This window comes from Accipiter gentilis, chromosome 10 (genome assembly GCF_929443795.1).
Source record: "Accipiter gentilis chromosome 10, bAccGen1.1, whole genome shotgun sequence".
Taxonomy (NCBI): Eukaryota; Metazoa; Chordata; class Aves; order Accipitriformes; family Accipitridae; genus Astur; species Astur gentilis.
The window spans coordinates 26,657,642-26,671,545 of NC_064889.1; the positions used below are offsets into that span (position 1 = coordinate 26,657,642).

General features: G+C 57.2%; 2 protein-coding genes and 1 non-coding gene across 3 annotated transcripts; 1 reads left to right on the top strand and 2 right to left on the bottom strand.

The window, feature by feature from the left end:
• Window positions 1–2,281: 2,281 nt before the first annotated feature.
• On the bottom strand, window positions 2,282–2,363 carry TRNAS-GCU (transfer RNA serine (anticodon GCU)). The gene has a single exon. It is a non-coding gene; the product is annotated as a tRNA-Ser (tRNA).
• A 1,997-nt stretch (window positions 2,364–4,360) lies between these two features.
• LOC126044002 (beta-keratin-related protein) lies at window positions 4,361–4,690 on the bottom strand. Its single transcript, XM_049813095.1, has one exon. It carries the CDS (start codon window positions 4,688–4,690, stop codon window positions 4,361–4,363), a length of 330 nt encoding a protein of 109 aa, XP_049669052.1.
• A 6,064-nt stretch (window positions 4,691–10,754) lies between these two features.
• LOC126044003 (beta-keratin-related protein) lies at window positions 10,755–11,084 on the top strand. Its single transcript, XM_049813096.1, has one exon. It carries the CDS (start codon window positions 10,755–10,757, stop codon window positions 11,082–11,084), a length of 330 nt encoding a protein of 109 aa, XP_049669053.1.
• The last annotated feature ends 2,820 nt before the right edge of the window (window positions 11,085–13,904 follow it).

Sequence of the window (13,904 nt, forward strand, 5' to 3'; positions counted from 1 at the left end):
AGAGGGCCTCGTCTTTTGCCCCTGACATCCCATAGCAATGGAGACAAGGCCGGTTTGGGGCGAGAGCTCTTGTGGAAGGAGCCCCATTACCCATCGGGACACCTCGAAAGCCACAAAACAAAGTATGAGGGAAGGCCAAGTTTTCATGGGATCCTAGAATCGCCCCGACTGGTAGGAACCTCAACAGATCATCTGGTCCAACCTTTTGTGGGAAAGGGAGCCTAGATGAGATTACCTAGCCCCCTGTCCAATGGCATCTTGACGACCTTTAGTCTTGGGGACTCTATCACGTCTCTGGGAAGATCGTTGCGGTGAATGATTGTTCTCACTGTAAAAAAAGTCTTTCTTACATCGAGGCGAAGCCTCTGCTGGTTGCTCCCTGTCCTCTCTCTGTGTCTCGCTGTTAAGAGAGAGTCTCCGTCGTCTTTGTAGTGGCCTTTAAGTACTGGAAAACTGTGATGAGTGCAGGAAAAGAGCACCACAGGACAGCACGAGGCTCAGTATGGGATGTATACATGGATCTGTGTGTGTGTGCCTCCTGGGAGGCATGCTCAGCCTCGCTGCTGGCTGGGCCTGGGGGCGTGGAGCTGTGGCAGCCTGAGCTCTGCTGGGCTCCTGGGTTCAGCAGCCACTGAAGAGAAAGGGATCCTTCTGGGCTGTCCAAACCACCAAGCTCATCTGTCGATGAGAAAGAGTTCTGCTCTTCTTCTCTTCCCTGAGGCTGGCCAGGCGAGATTAAGGTGCCCATGAAGAAGCTGACCCCTCCGCAGCAGGCAGCCCCTTTCTCATCTCCCACAGGCTCTGCCTCTGGATTCAGACCCAATGGGCTGGCAGTGGCCCCCTTTGCCTGGCTCACAGGCCTTAGGGATACGCGAGGCTTGCGGCGGGGTGGGGTCAGCAGCATTCTGAGCTCTGAGCCCCTTGGCCAAACCCCAGCCTCTTCTTCTCGTATCATGTTTGCATGCTGGCGCGTGCGGGCACGCTGCTCGCAGGTGCTGGTCAGCAGGAGCCACGAGGCATCCTTGGAAGTGCAAACCTACTGGGAAGGGCACCCAGAGGAGAGCAGAGTGGGGAGAGCAAGAAGCCCACGGTCGTGGGGAAGAGCTATCCGAAGGAAATTGGGAGAGGGAGGCAGGTGGCCAGGGCGGCAGAAGTGCAAGTGTGTGTAAGGGAGGGGAGGTCGTGTGGGCAGGAAGAGGCTCCAGCCAGCTCTGTGCCTTTCACAACCACGCTGGATCGTCCCTGTTCCTCTGACCCCTGCCAAGTCGCTCCTGACCGCCCGGGACAGCACATCCCTTGGTGGCATGGCTGGCTGCTGGCTACTCCTGCCTGCACACGGGTCTTCCCTGAAGATCCCTGCTTTGTCACAAAACCGGTTAAGGGCTTGGCGAGTCTGAAATAGGAGGGGAGGCTGTGAGAGCTGGGATTCTTCCCACACCTGGCGGAAGGGAACGAAGAGGGAGCCAGACTCCTCTCACTAGTACCAACTGGCAGCACAAGAGTCAATGGGCACAAATTAAAACACGTGAAATTCCATCGCAAGGCAGGAAACCACTTTCTTACCGTGAGGGTGGTCAAACAGTGGACCAGGTTGCCCAGAGAGGTTGTGGAGTCTCCATCCTTGGAGATACTCAAAACCCAACCCGGCTATGTCCTATGCAACCTGCTCAAGTTGACCTTGCTGGAGCAGTTGGCTTGGACTAAAGGATCTCAGGAGGTCCCTTGCAACCCCAGCGATTCTGAGATTCTGTGAACGGATAAGAGCAATGTCTTCCGTAGCAAAATACCTTACCTGAAATGTTCTGTGACTGGAAGTGCTTTACGCCTATTTTTGTTTTTCGTTCCCATGGCTGGTTGAGCCTTACCGAAGGCAAGGTAAACAACATCCACCGCTCTTCCCTTCCCCACCAAGCTAGTCACCTCACTGTAGAAGGCTACCAGCTTGGGTAAGCATGACTTCTCCTTTGTAAATCCATGCTTGCTACTCCCAACCACCTTCCTGTGCTACCTATGTTTGGAAACTACTTCCAAGATGTTTTGCTCTATCGTCTTCCCAGGGACCGCGGAGAGGCTGACCATCCTGTGAGTTCCCTGGATCTTCGTCCTCTCCCTTCTTGTTCCTCTTGCCTATGTGGAGACAGAAGAAGTTGAGGTGCATCCTGAGGCACTTCAAACCCTTGCAAGTTTCTTTGCAGGCCACTCTCATCTCAAAACAAAGGCTTACTTGGGGGCACACATCGAGCTGCTCACACTCAGAAACTCTGACTGTTGTTGGGCTGACCGACGAGGATGGGATTCGAACCCATGCGTGCAGAGCACAATGGATTAGCAGTCCATCGCCTTCACCACTCGGCCACCTCGTCAGCATGCTGCTGCTGCTGCCCCTGCCACTGCTGCCGCTGCTCCTGCTGCTGCTTCTCCTGCTGCTGCTTCTTCTGCTCCTGCTCCTCCTGCTCCTGCTCCTACTCCTGCCACTGCCACTGCCACTCCACTGCTCCTGATCTTGCTGTTCCTGCTCCTGCTCCTGCTCCTGACACCTGCACCTTTTTAACCTGCTTCTTGACATGGCAGAGAAGGAGCCAGCCTCCAGCTTTTGCCTTTTGGGACTGGTCCACTCTCCCGACACCTGGGCTCAGCTCCAGGGACCTTTCGGAAATAGGTCTCAGCATTCACATCAGAAAATGACTGAACAGCGGAGCCCCACGCTCCTTCCCGGGAAGGAACGCGGGAGAGTGACCCCGGAGTGGCTCAGCGCCTCCAAAGGACTTGAGCCTGGCTTTGAGATTAATTTGTCACCAGCCACGTTCCCCTCGCACTCTGGAAGGATACCACCAGCTCATACGGACAGGAGTCACTCACGCTTGACTGGTGGTGGACCAGGACAGAGCGTGTGCCTCAGGCTTGGCTGTGGTGTCTCTGTGCTGTTCCCCCTGGCGCTCACCCAGGATCTCGTCACAGGCTGCTTCTCTCCCAGCACGGCTAACAGTCAGGAATGAAGAGGGAGCTGAGGGGCACCGGCCCCACTGCACACAACTCCTCTTCTTACCTGCCAGAGCTCCAGTGCTGCAGAGAGTTGAAACCACTGCACTGGTCCCCTGAGCCCAAGCCTCTCTGTGCCTTGAAGGTCAGACCTTGAGCTGGGGGAAACGGTGCAGAGGCCAGGCTTGCTGCCCCTGGTGGATAACAGAAAGGTGGGTAGGGGATTGCGCACTGTGGGATGGACACCGATGGCAGGGCCCTGCGATCCTCTCTTTCTGCTCCGCCCGGTTAATTCCTGTCCTGGACAAAAGGGAGCAGTGCACAGCCTTGGGGGGCTGGGACCAGAACCACTTGCACCATGGTCACTCCGAGTAGTTTCCCCAGCCCGAGCCCGCCCCATGGGCCTGTAATGGCAGAGATATGTGAACAAGGAGGACCGGCAGATTCAACCTTGCTGCCAGGGCAGGAGCCCACAGCAGGAGGGAGGACTGGCCTGGGAAACACAATGCTCTGCCGACCTCCTTCCCCAGACTGATGGCACTCCTTGTTGTGGATATGAAAAAATTCCTGGGATTCGCTTTCTGAGTTCTTAACAAAGACGTTCCTGACAAAGTAGCCAGCACCACCATTGGCTCTCATTCATCCAGCAGTCTGTTCAGTCCCTGCCGTAACCAGTGCAGCACAGGGAGATTCAACAGAAAATTCGGGCTTCCCTCATACTTTGTTTTGTGGCTTTCGAGGTGTCCCGATGGGTAATGGGGCTCCTTCCACAAGAGCTCTCGCCCCAAACCGGCCTTGTCTCCATTGCTATGGGATGTCAGGGGCAAAAGACGAGGCCCTCTCAAACCCAGGAACTACGGAGAAAACCGTCGTTTTACCAAGGGAGGAACAACTCTGTTGGATACTCAGCTGGCTGGGACTGGAGAAGAGGGGAGAATGAAACACGACTCCCTTGCAAAGCTGATGCCCAATGTCTTTAATGAGAAAATCAAAGGCGAAAGGAAGAGACGGGAGCATTTGGGAGGCTGAGTAAAGCTCAGAGGAGTGCTGCCATCTGAGGGAAAACGTCCGCGGCAGGGATGCTTCTTTTCCAGTTCCCCTTCAAGGCTCTGGCAGTCACCTAGCGTATCACCTAGACCCGTTGCCACGGAAGGAAGGAGGAGGTATTTCACGGGGAGCATGAGGTAAAGCAGGGCAAGAGGGGGAAAGAGAGAGGCTTCCTTGGAAGAGACGGAAGGCCAGCGCAGGCCCCTTCCTCCCAGCGCAGGCGGAGAAGCGGGAGCTCGGCTCCTCTGCAGACCACGGCCACGCTCTCAGGGCTGGCTCCAGGGCTTTCCTCGAGGCTCCTGGCGCTCGGCCACGGGCAGGCGATCCACGGGCTTCAGCATAAGAGATTGCCCCGTCCCAGAGGCCCACAGAGCCCACGGCCCAGACCGGACCACCCAAAGCCCCCCAGCCCCAGGGAGCCCCCAGAAGCGATGGGCACACTGCCAGCGCTGAGAGAGCTCCCCACGGCAGCCGACGCGGTGGATCCCACAGCTGTGCTCTGAGGGAAGGAGCTGAGGATTGGGCCCGGCAGCGTCACCAGGACTGGCGAGGGCTGGATCGCAACGCTGGAGTCGGCGCACCGGAGGACGCAGGGCTCGTTGCAGCTGTTGGCAAGCGGGGTTGGGCCGCAGGCGGCTGGCAGGCAGGAGCTGTAGCACGACATGTCTCGCGGAGGGAGGCGACCCTGTAAGACCGGGAGGGAGCAGAGGGCATTAGCCGTTGGGCCCTTTCGGACGCCCAGCCTGGCTCCCCTGAAAACGGGCAGCGCCTGGGAGCTCAGCGGAGAGAGATTTGGGATGGGGCACGGGTCAAGAAAGCTGTGTCCAGCAGCAAGGCTCACAATGGTGCCCTGCTGTGCTCTTGGCCGAACACCACAACGCACCCTCCTCTCCACCGTCTTAACCTCCCCGCTGCCTGGTCACACCCTGCCCTATCTGAAGACCTCTTCTCTCAGCCGCCTGGGATGTCTCACCCACAGGGACCTGGGCTAACGTGGCCAGAGTTACTTGCAACACCCCCATGAAATGCAGGGTCCCACTTGATAATCATTCTCCAAGGCGGAAGCAGTGGCATGGCCCAACAGTTGACGGACCTCCAGTGTCTGAAGAGAGGGGGGGTTCTGGGCCTTTTGGTGGGCCTGCAGTGGGCATTTGCTTGTAATTGAAGGGTGATCCGAGAGGGTGCGTCCAAACGCAAGGAAGCTCCTCCCTTCCAAGTCAAGCTCCTTCGCGGCCTATACCTCAGCTGGCCTTGCCACTCCCAGGCGTGCCTGACGCGTGGAGGCACCCTGCTACCTCCGGTTGCTCCATTACCAAGGGTACGTCTGCAGGCTGTGAGGCTATTTCACAACAGTCCTTCTGCTCAGCCTTGAAGGCTTGGCAGGGAAGGCGCTCCAGAGAGAGCCCTCAGTAAGCCCCCTCCCAGTATGCGGAACTGGATGCCAGGTTTTTCAGATGGGTTGAGCATAGCCTTGATGCCATGGCCTTAGTCAGGGAAAGATTTCCTACTGCAGACCAAGAGGCTCCCCCTCTTCTTGGCGTCAGGCTGTGTACCTCCGGATCATCAGCCCTTGTACCAGCATCAATGTGTTCGCTCAGACAAACAGGTCTCCTTCTCCCCCCTCCCCGCCCTCGAGACCCCTACTCTTGGCAGGTCAGGCTCCTCTCGCCCACTTCTCTCAGGAGGGGACATGTCTGAGTAAAACGCAACAGGGCTCCTGGAGACGGCAGCCACTACGGAAGAAGACGTCTATGGTGGGACTAGCTCTCCTGAGGAAGCTCCTCGTCAGGCCAATAGTGCAAAGGGAGCATTGCCGAACTGTGGATGGCAGAGGAAGTGCCCAGGCACTGGTTAAAGAGTGCTGGCCGTACGTCCTGAGCCTTGGAAAGAACCGCTGCTGGCAAAGAAACCAACCCATGCCCTGTTTCACATCCTAGACCATTCACCGAGGACAAGGGAGGCAAAACGCATGCAGCCCTCTCCACAAAAACTGTCCTGCCAACCGAGGAGACGAGAGGCAAAATGAACTGAGACTTACCAACTTCCCAGAGCAGAGGAAGGCACGAGGAGAGGATAGGGGAGCTGGGAGTTGGGCACACTTTTATCCAGCGGGCCAGAGCCCCAGGGGAGCTGAAAAATGACACAAACATGAAGCATGTTGAGAAACAGCAATTTTGGCTTCTCAAAGCTCTGCTGGTAGATGAAAGACATGCCTCCTTTGCCTGAAATGCTTGGCTCCCCTTTCATCCTGGGTAGCACTGAAGTGATTTTGTTGATAGCAATTATGTTTCTTCCCCAGACCAAGGCTCGTTTGAGGCCTCATTCCAGCAGCAGATTCAGGCCACGAGTGGGTGTTGTGCACGTCCTGCCCTTCCTGGGGAACACGGCCACCACTCACTTAGGACTTTGCCTGGGGGGCGCGCCTGAAGGCCACTCAGAAGGGTCTCTCTTTGATGGGCTGAGGCTGACCGGGAGCAACACCAGTGCCTGCAGGCTATGGAGCGGCTCAGCGCCCAGCCAGGCCTCTGCAGGATGGCTGTTCCGCTGAGGGACAGAGGACGGAGGCGACTCAGATCCGCGGGGTGACTGGAAGGTGGTGGTCAAACGAGGCCCTCCTGCAGTCCGGAGAGAAACCGCGTTGCGTGCAGGGATGGGGACGCTGAGGCCATTGCTGGAGTGGATGAGGGTACTCGGCGGCAGATCTCTGCTCCCCCCCTGGGCCTCGGTGATGCACACACTTGCCAGCCATGCAAAGGAAGCCCAGCAGTTGAGCTGTCGTCTTCGGTCAGGAAAGGCCAGAGTGTTTTCTTTGGGAACTGCACAGCCCTCGTCTCGCCTGCCAGGACTTTACTCATTACTCTCCTGAGGAGAAGCAAGGGCTCAACGTGGCCCTGGAGAGCAATGAAGGAGCCTGCTGACTCATGCCTGAAAGTGAGCCATCACCAAGTGGACCTGTTTGCTTCGGCGCAGTCTTCCCAAACAACACTCATCTTTGCATCGTTGCTGGGTGCTCGTTCAGGTCACTGACCCAGAGGGTCTGGCTTGTTTTTCCTGGCTCAGGGACGGATTGGCACATTTAATTGCAAGGTGGCACCAGCAGACCACCTCGGAGTCACCTGTGAGTCACCAAAAAGTGCCGAGGCACTATGAGAGACCTCAGCTCCACCTCGGTGCGAATCATCCATGCACTGGCATGAGGGGCTCTGGGGGAAATGGACTCAGATGTGCAGAGGACCCTAGGCGCAACCTCATGTCCGCATTCCTGCAGAAATGCAGCTTTTTGTACAGTGTTGTCACCATGGCTGTTAACATCTTGCCCAACCGCTTGGTGACTCCTTGACATCCTGTCATGCTCCTTGGTGAAACTGCAGCCAAAGGAGGACATCATGGACGTGCCCTGACGTTCCCACTCCCGCACAATTCTGGAGCACAGACCAAATTGAGGAAAGTTGACGCCCCTATGTGTCCAGGGCCTGGGGAGCCTGCTTTTTTGACGGACCGGTGTGACAGACCACCGGACTGAGGCTGCAGCCACTGAGTGGCACCAGGTGGTGCTCCCTGCTGCCCTACGAGACATAGAGGAGACTGGGCCAGACGGTCTGGGAAGGCTGCGGGGAGGGGAGCTCAACGGCCAGGCATGTGGCACCAGCCCTGAGAGCTGCCTGGAAAAGGCCTCTGACTACCCACGTTGCTCGGGAAGGTGGGTCACGCTCTCACCCGGGCGGCCGTGCTGTTTGGGGGAAGGGTCTTGGGAGGGGATTGTTGTTTCCTCCTGCAGAGGATTGATGGCTCTGTCTCACTTCTGCTGTCATTTCCAGCAGGGCCATGCTCTGGGGCTGTTGTGCCATCCTGCCAGGACGGTCGACCCAGTGCCACAGCTCACAGCAGAAACGCACTCGCTGCGTACAGGCAGAAACAGGTCCCAGGAGCCAGTATGGCACCAGGGTGGGAGGCAGCCACCCGCGGCTCTTTTCCAGGTGGAACTGGAAGCGCACTGACAAAGCAGCCAGTGATGCTCCCTCCTGAAAGGCTCCGAGAGGAACTTGCGAGGCACTCAAGCCCCAGCGTGTCCTCAACCGAAGGGCAGGAAGCAGCTGCCTAACTCTTCCAGCCCCCAGAGCCCCAAGATGTGGCCCTTTGAGATGTGGCCATGCCCCTCAGAAGAGGCACGGGTTGCCCACAGCAATCTCCACGGGGGAAGCCGCCAGCAGGAACCAGCCACGAGGGAAACTCCCCGAATGGGACGACCTGCCTGTCGTGGCTTAACCCTAGCCGGCAACTGAGCACCACGCAGCCGCTCACTCACCTCCCTCACAGTGGCATGGGGGAGAGCATCAGAGGGGTAAAAGTGAGAAAGCTCGTGGGCTGAGATAAAGGCAGTTTAATAGGTAAAGCAAAAGCCGTGCACGCAGGCAAAGGAAAACAAGGGATTCCTTCACTACTTCCCATCGGCAGGCAGGTGTTCCACCTCCATCTCCAGAAAAGCAGGGCTCCATCACGTGTAACAGTTACTTGGGAAGACAAACGCCATCACTCCGAACGCCCCCTCCCTTCCTTCTTCTTCCCCCAGCTTTATATGCTGAGCATGACATCATATGGTCTGGATTATCCCTTTTGTCAGTTGGGGTCAGCTGTCCCAGCTGTGTCTCCTCCCAACTTCTTGTGCGCCCCCAGCCTAGTCGCCGGTGGGGTGGTGTGAGAAGCAGAAAAGGCCTTGACTCTGTAGAAGCACTGCTCAGCAGTAACGAAAGCATCTCAGCATTATCAACGCTGTTTTCAGCACAAATCCAAAACATAGCCCCATACTAGCTACTATGGAGAAAATGAACTCTATCCCAGCCAAAACCAGCACACTGCCCTACGGCTGCTCTGTTCCCGGATGGTGCACTAATGGAGGTGCGCTCAAACTACTGATGTGCACCAACCAGCACGTGCCAAAGGCCGCGGTGGGTGAGGCGAGAAGTTGAGTACCGCCTTGCTGTTCGTCCCTCCCTGCTCTCCCTTCTGGCAATTGAGAGGCCATGCAAAGAGGAGCAGACGCCAGGACAGACACTATGCACCTCACGTAGCCTCCTTTGCCACCAGACAGGAGCATGACACAGCCCGTCACACCTCCGCTACAGCAGGCAGTGAGTACCATTGCTGGGCTGCTCCCCTCCTTGGCCTGCCACCCTGCCCCGCTGCTGGATGCGGGAAGGGTGGCGAGGCATTCCTCTGCCGCATGAGGAGCCTGGCATTTGCTGTGCCTGAGCAAAGCTGAGGCAGCGGGAGAGGGCACATGCATCCACCTGCCTCAGCAGGCATGTGGTAACACCTGAGGGCAGGAAGCGGGCAGCACAGGCCCATCCTTGCTCCGCAAGATGCCTTCTGCTTTGAACTGCAGCCACAAGAGGACATGTCCTTCCCAGGGCTGGCAAGGCAACCGAAAGTGAAGAGCACCCTCAGTCAAATGCCTGTGAGTTTACTCCTCAGCCACTTTGACCTTGAACCCTTGGGGCTGACTACCCACTTTGAGAATGACAGTTTTGAGAATGAGAATTGACAGATTTCCATAGAACAAGATTTCCGCGCCCCCGCCCCCTTCCCATTTTTTCCTTTGTTTCGGGGCCACCACAGAGCTACCGGGCCACCTCTAGGAATGGTCCCAGTGCCCCCACCCCTTCACACAGCGGCGCTTCTCTCCATCTCACAGAGGGTCCTTCCTTGGCCTTCACCTTCCAACCACCTCTGGGCTTCTGAGTCCCCTCCTTTCCGTCTCCCTCGGCCAGAGAAGCATCCAGCTGGGGCTTGGCTGATTGCTGAGCCCTTCCATGGCCCTGCGGGGCCTTGTGTTTCTCAGGGTCAGCCTCAGCCCTTCAACAGGAGACCCACGTGAGTGGCCTTCATCAGGAGTGCTCCACAGCTGAAGGCCTGACTGAGAGTGGTAGTCACGTTCCCCAGCAAGGATGTGCACAACCCACACACAGGCCCTGGAGCTACTGAAACCCTTTCCTGGGAGCTGGCATGGGACCTCAAATGACCGTTGCTTTGAGGAGCCAGCATCTAATGCATCACTGTGCTCTCGCCCAGTAGGGAAATGCAAGCCAGACCTTTCAGATGAAAGAGACAAGCTCTTCATCTCTTGGCTGCGCTTTGCAAGCCTCAAATTGCTGTTGGTCAATGTGCGTCACACAGAAGGCGCGTTCCAGCTCTCCTGAGGCGCTGGCTCACCATATAAAAAGCCTGTGCCACTCCAGGCCCTTCCATCCAAATCTCTTCCCTTGCTCTCCACGGTGAACTTGGTAAGTCTGAACTCACTCCTTCTCTTCCTGCTGGTAGGATTTCTGTCACGGGGATTGCTTCCCTTCTGTGCGTGGTCCTTCTGATATGTGGTCCAGGCTTGAAAACACGTTGTGCTTCCCTCTTCCGGGAGGCGAGTTGGTGAGGGAAGAGGGGAGGCTTCAGTCCCTTCCGAGAGGGACTGGGCTCTTTTGTAGCAGCGGCTCTGCTGAAGCCTGAGGCTGAACGACCAGTACCATCTAACCGGTCGTCAGGTACTTCCTCCCCCAACGACAGTGCAGCGACATGCCTCGGTCACTCTTGGCGTGGAAGGGAACTTTTCAGGGAGATCTGGCCCTACGCAGGCACTGCCCGTTTTCAGGGGAGCCAAGCTGGGCGTCCGAAAGGGCCCAACGGCTAATGCCCTCTGCTCCCTCCCGGTCTTACAGCGTCGCCTCCCTCCGCGAGACATGTCGTGCTACAGCTCCTGCCTGCCAGCCGCCTGCGGCCCAACCCCGCTTGCCAACAGCTGCAACGAGCCCTGCGTCCTCCGGTGCGCCGACTCCAGCGTTGCGATCCAGCCCTCGCCAGTCCTGGTGACGCTGCCGGGCCCAATCCTCAGCTCCTTCCCTCAGAGCACAGCTGTGGGATCCACCGCGTCGGCTGCCGTGGGGAGCTCTCTCAGCGCTGGCAGTGTGCCCATCGCTTCTGGGGGCTCCCTGGGGCTGGGGGGCTTTGGGTGGTCCGGTCTGGGCCGTGGGCTCTGTGGGCCTCTGGGACGGGGCAATCTCTTATGCTGAAGCCCGTGGATCGCCTGCCCGTGGCCGAGCGCCAGGAGCCTCGAGGAAAGCCCTGGAGCCAGCCCTGAGAGCGTGGCCGTGGTCTGCAGAGGAGCCGAGCTCCCGCTTCTCCGCCTGCGCTGGGAGGAAGGGGCCTGCGCTGGCCTTCCGTCTCTTCCAAGGAAGCCTCTCTCTTTCCCCCTCTTGCCCTGCTTTACCTCATGCTCCCCGTGAAATACCTCCTCCTTCCTTCCGTGGCAACGGGTCTAGGTGATACGCTAGGTGACTGCCAGAGACTTGAAGGGGAACTGGAAAAGAAGCATCCCTGCCGCGGAGGTTTTCCCTCAGATGGCAGCACTCCTCTGAGCTTTACTCAGCCTCCCAAATGCTCTCGTCTCTTCCTTTCGCCTTTGATTTTCTCATTAAAGACATTGGGCATCAGCTTTGCAAGGGAGTCGTGTTTCATTCTCCCCTCTTCTCCAGTCCCAGCCAGCTGAGTATCCAACAGAGTTGTTCCTCCCTTGGTAAAACGACGGTTTTCTCCGTAGTTCCTGGGTTTGAGAGGGCCTCGTCTTTTGCCCCTGACATCCCATAGCAATGGAGACAAGGCCGGTTTGGGGCGAGAGCTCTTGTGGAAGGAGCCCCATTACCCATCGGGACACCTCGAAAGCCACAAAACAAAGTATGAGGGAAGGCCAAGTTTTCATGGGATCCTAGAATCGCCCCGACTGGTAGGAACCTCAACAGATCATCTGGTCCAACCTTTTGTGGGAAAGGGAGCCTAGATGAGATTACCTAGCCCCCTGTCCAATGGCATCTTGACGACCTTTAGTCTTGGGGACTCTACCACGTCTCTGGGAAGATCGTTGCGGTGAATGATTGTTCTCACTGTAAAAAAAGTCTTTCTTACATCGAGGCGAAGCCTCTGCTGGTTGCTCCCTGTCCTCTCTCTGTGTCTCGCTGTTAAGAGAGAGTCTCCGTCGTCTTTGTAGTGGCCTTTAAGTACTGGAAAACTGTGATGAGTGCAGGAAAAGAGCACCACAGGACAGCACGAGGCTCAGTATGGGATGTATACATGGATCTGTGTGTGTGTGCCTCCTGGGAGGCATGCTCAGCCTCGCTGCTGGCTGGGCCTGGGGGCGTGGAGCTGTGGCAGCCTGAGCTCTGCTGGGCTCCTGGGTTCAGCAGCCACTGAAGAGAAAGGGATCCTTCTGGGCTGTCCAAACCACCAAGCTCATCTGTCGATGAGAAAGAGTTCTGCTCTTCTTCTCTTCCCTGAGGCTGGCCAGGCGAGATTAAGGTGCCCATGAAGAAGCTGACCCCTCCGCAGCAGGCAGCCCCTTTCTCATCTCCCACAGGCTCTGCCTCTGGATTCAGACCCAATGGGCTGGCAGTGGCCCCCTTTGCCTGGCTCACAGGCCTTAGGGATACGCGAGGCTTGCGGCGGGGTGGGGTCAGCAGCATTCTGAGCTCTGAGCCCCTTGGCCAAACCCCAGCCTCTTCTTCTCGTATCATGTTTGCATGCTGGCGCGTGCGGGCACGCTGCTCGCAGGTGCTGGTCAGCAGGAGCCACGAGGCATCCTTGGAAGTGCAAACCTACTGGGAAGGGCACCCAGAGGAGAGCAGAGTGGGGAGAGCAAGAAGCCCACGGTCGTGGGGAAGAGCTATCCGAAGGAAATTGGGAGAGGGAGGCAGGTGGCCAGGGCGGCAGAAGTGCAAGTGTGTGTAAGGGAGGGGAGGTCGTGTGGGCAGGAAGAGGCTCCAGCCAGCTCTGTGCCTTTCACAACCACGCTGGATCGTCCCTGTTCCTCTGACCCCTGCCAAGTCGCTCCTGACCGCCCGGGACAGCACATCCCTTGGTGGCATGGCTGGCTGCTGGCTACTCCTGCCTGCACACGGGTCTTCCCTGAAGATCCCTGCTTTGTCACAAAACCGGTTAAGGGCTTGGCGAGTCTGAAATAGGAGGGGAGGCTGTGAGAGCTGGGATTCTTCCCACACCTGGCGGAAGGGAACGAAGAGGGAGCCAGACTCCTCTCACTAGTACCAACTGGCAGCACAAGAGTCAATGGGCACAAATTAAAACACGTGAAATTCCATCGCAAGGCAGGAAACCACTTTCTTACCGTGAGGGTGGTCAAACAGTGGACCAGGTTGCCCAGAGAGGTTGTGGAGTCTCCATCCTTGGAGATACTCAAAACCCAACCCGGCTATGTCCTATGCAACCTGCTCAAGTTGACCTTGCTGGAGCAGTTGGCTTGGACTAAAGGATCTCAGGAGGTCCCTTGCAACCCCAGCGATTCTGAGATTCTGTGAACGGATAAGAGCAATGTCTTCCGTAGCAAAATACCTTACCTGAAATGTTCTGTGACTGGAAGTGCTTTACGCCTATTTTTGTTTTTCGTTCCCATGGCTGGTTGAGCCTTACCGAAGGCAAGGTAAACAACATCCACCGCTCTTCCCTTCCCCACCAAGCTAGTCACCTCACTGTAGAAGGCTACCAGCTTGGGTAAGCATGACTTCTCCTTTGTAAATCCATGCTTGCTACTCCCAACCACCTTCCTGTGCTACCTATGTTTGGAAACTACTTCCAAGATGTTTTGCTCTATCGTCTTCCCAGGGACCGCGGAGAGGCTGACCATCCTGTGAGTTCCCTGGATCTTCGTCCTCTCCCTTCTTGTTCCTCTTGCCTATGTGGAGACAGAAGAAGTTGAGGTGCATCCTGAGGCACTTCAAACCCTTGCAAGTTTCTTTGCAGGCCACTCTCATCTCAAAACAAAGGCTTACTTGGGGGCACACATCGAGCTGCTCACACTCAGAAACTCTGACTGTTGTTGGGCTGAC

Bases quoted from the DNA above. Each gene is read 5' to 3' on its own strand.
- LOC126044002 (XM_049813095.1), bottom strand. From the start codon at position 4,690: ATGTCGTGCTACAGCTCCTGCCTGCCAGCCGCCTGCGGCCCAACCCCG.
- LOC126044003 (XM_049813096.1), top strand. From the start codon at position 10,755: ATGTCGTGCTACAGCTCCTGCCTGCCAGCCGCCTGCGGCCCAACCCCG.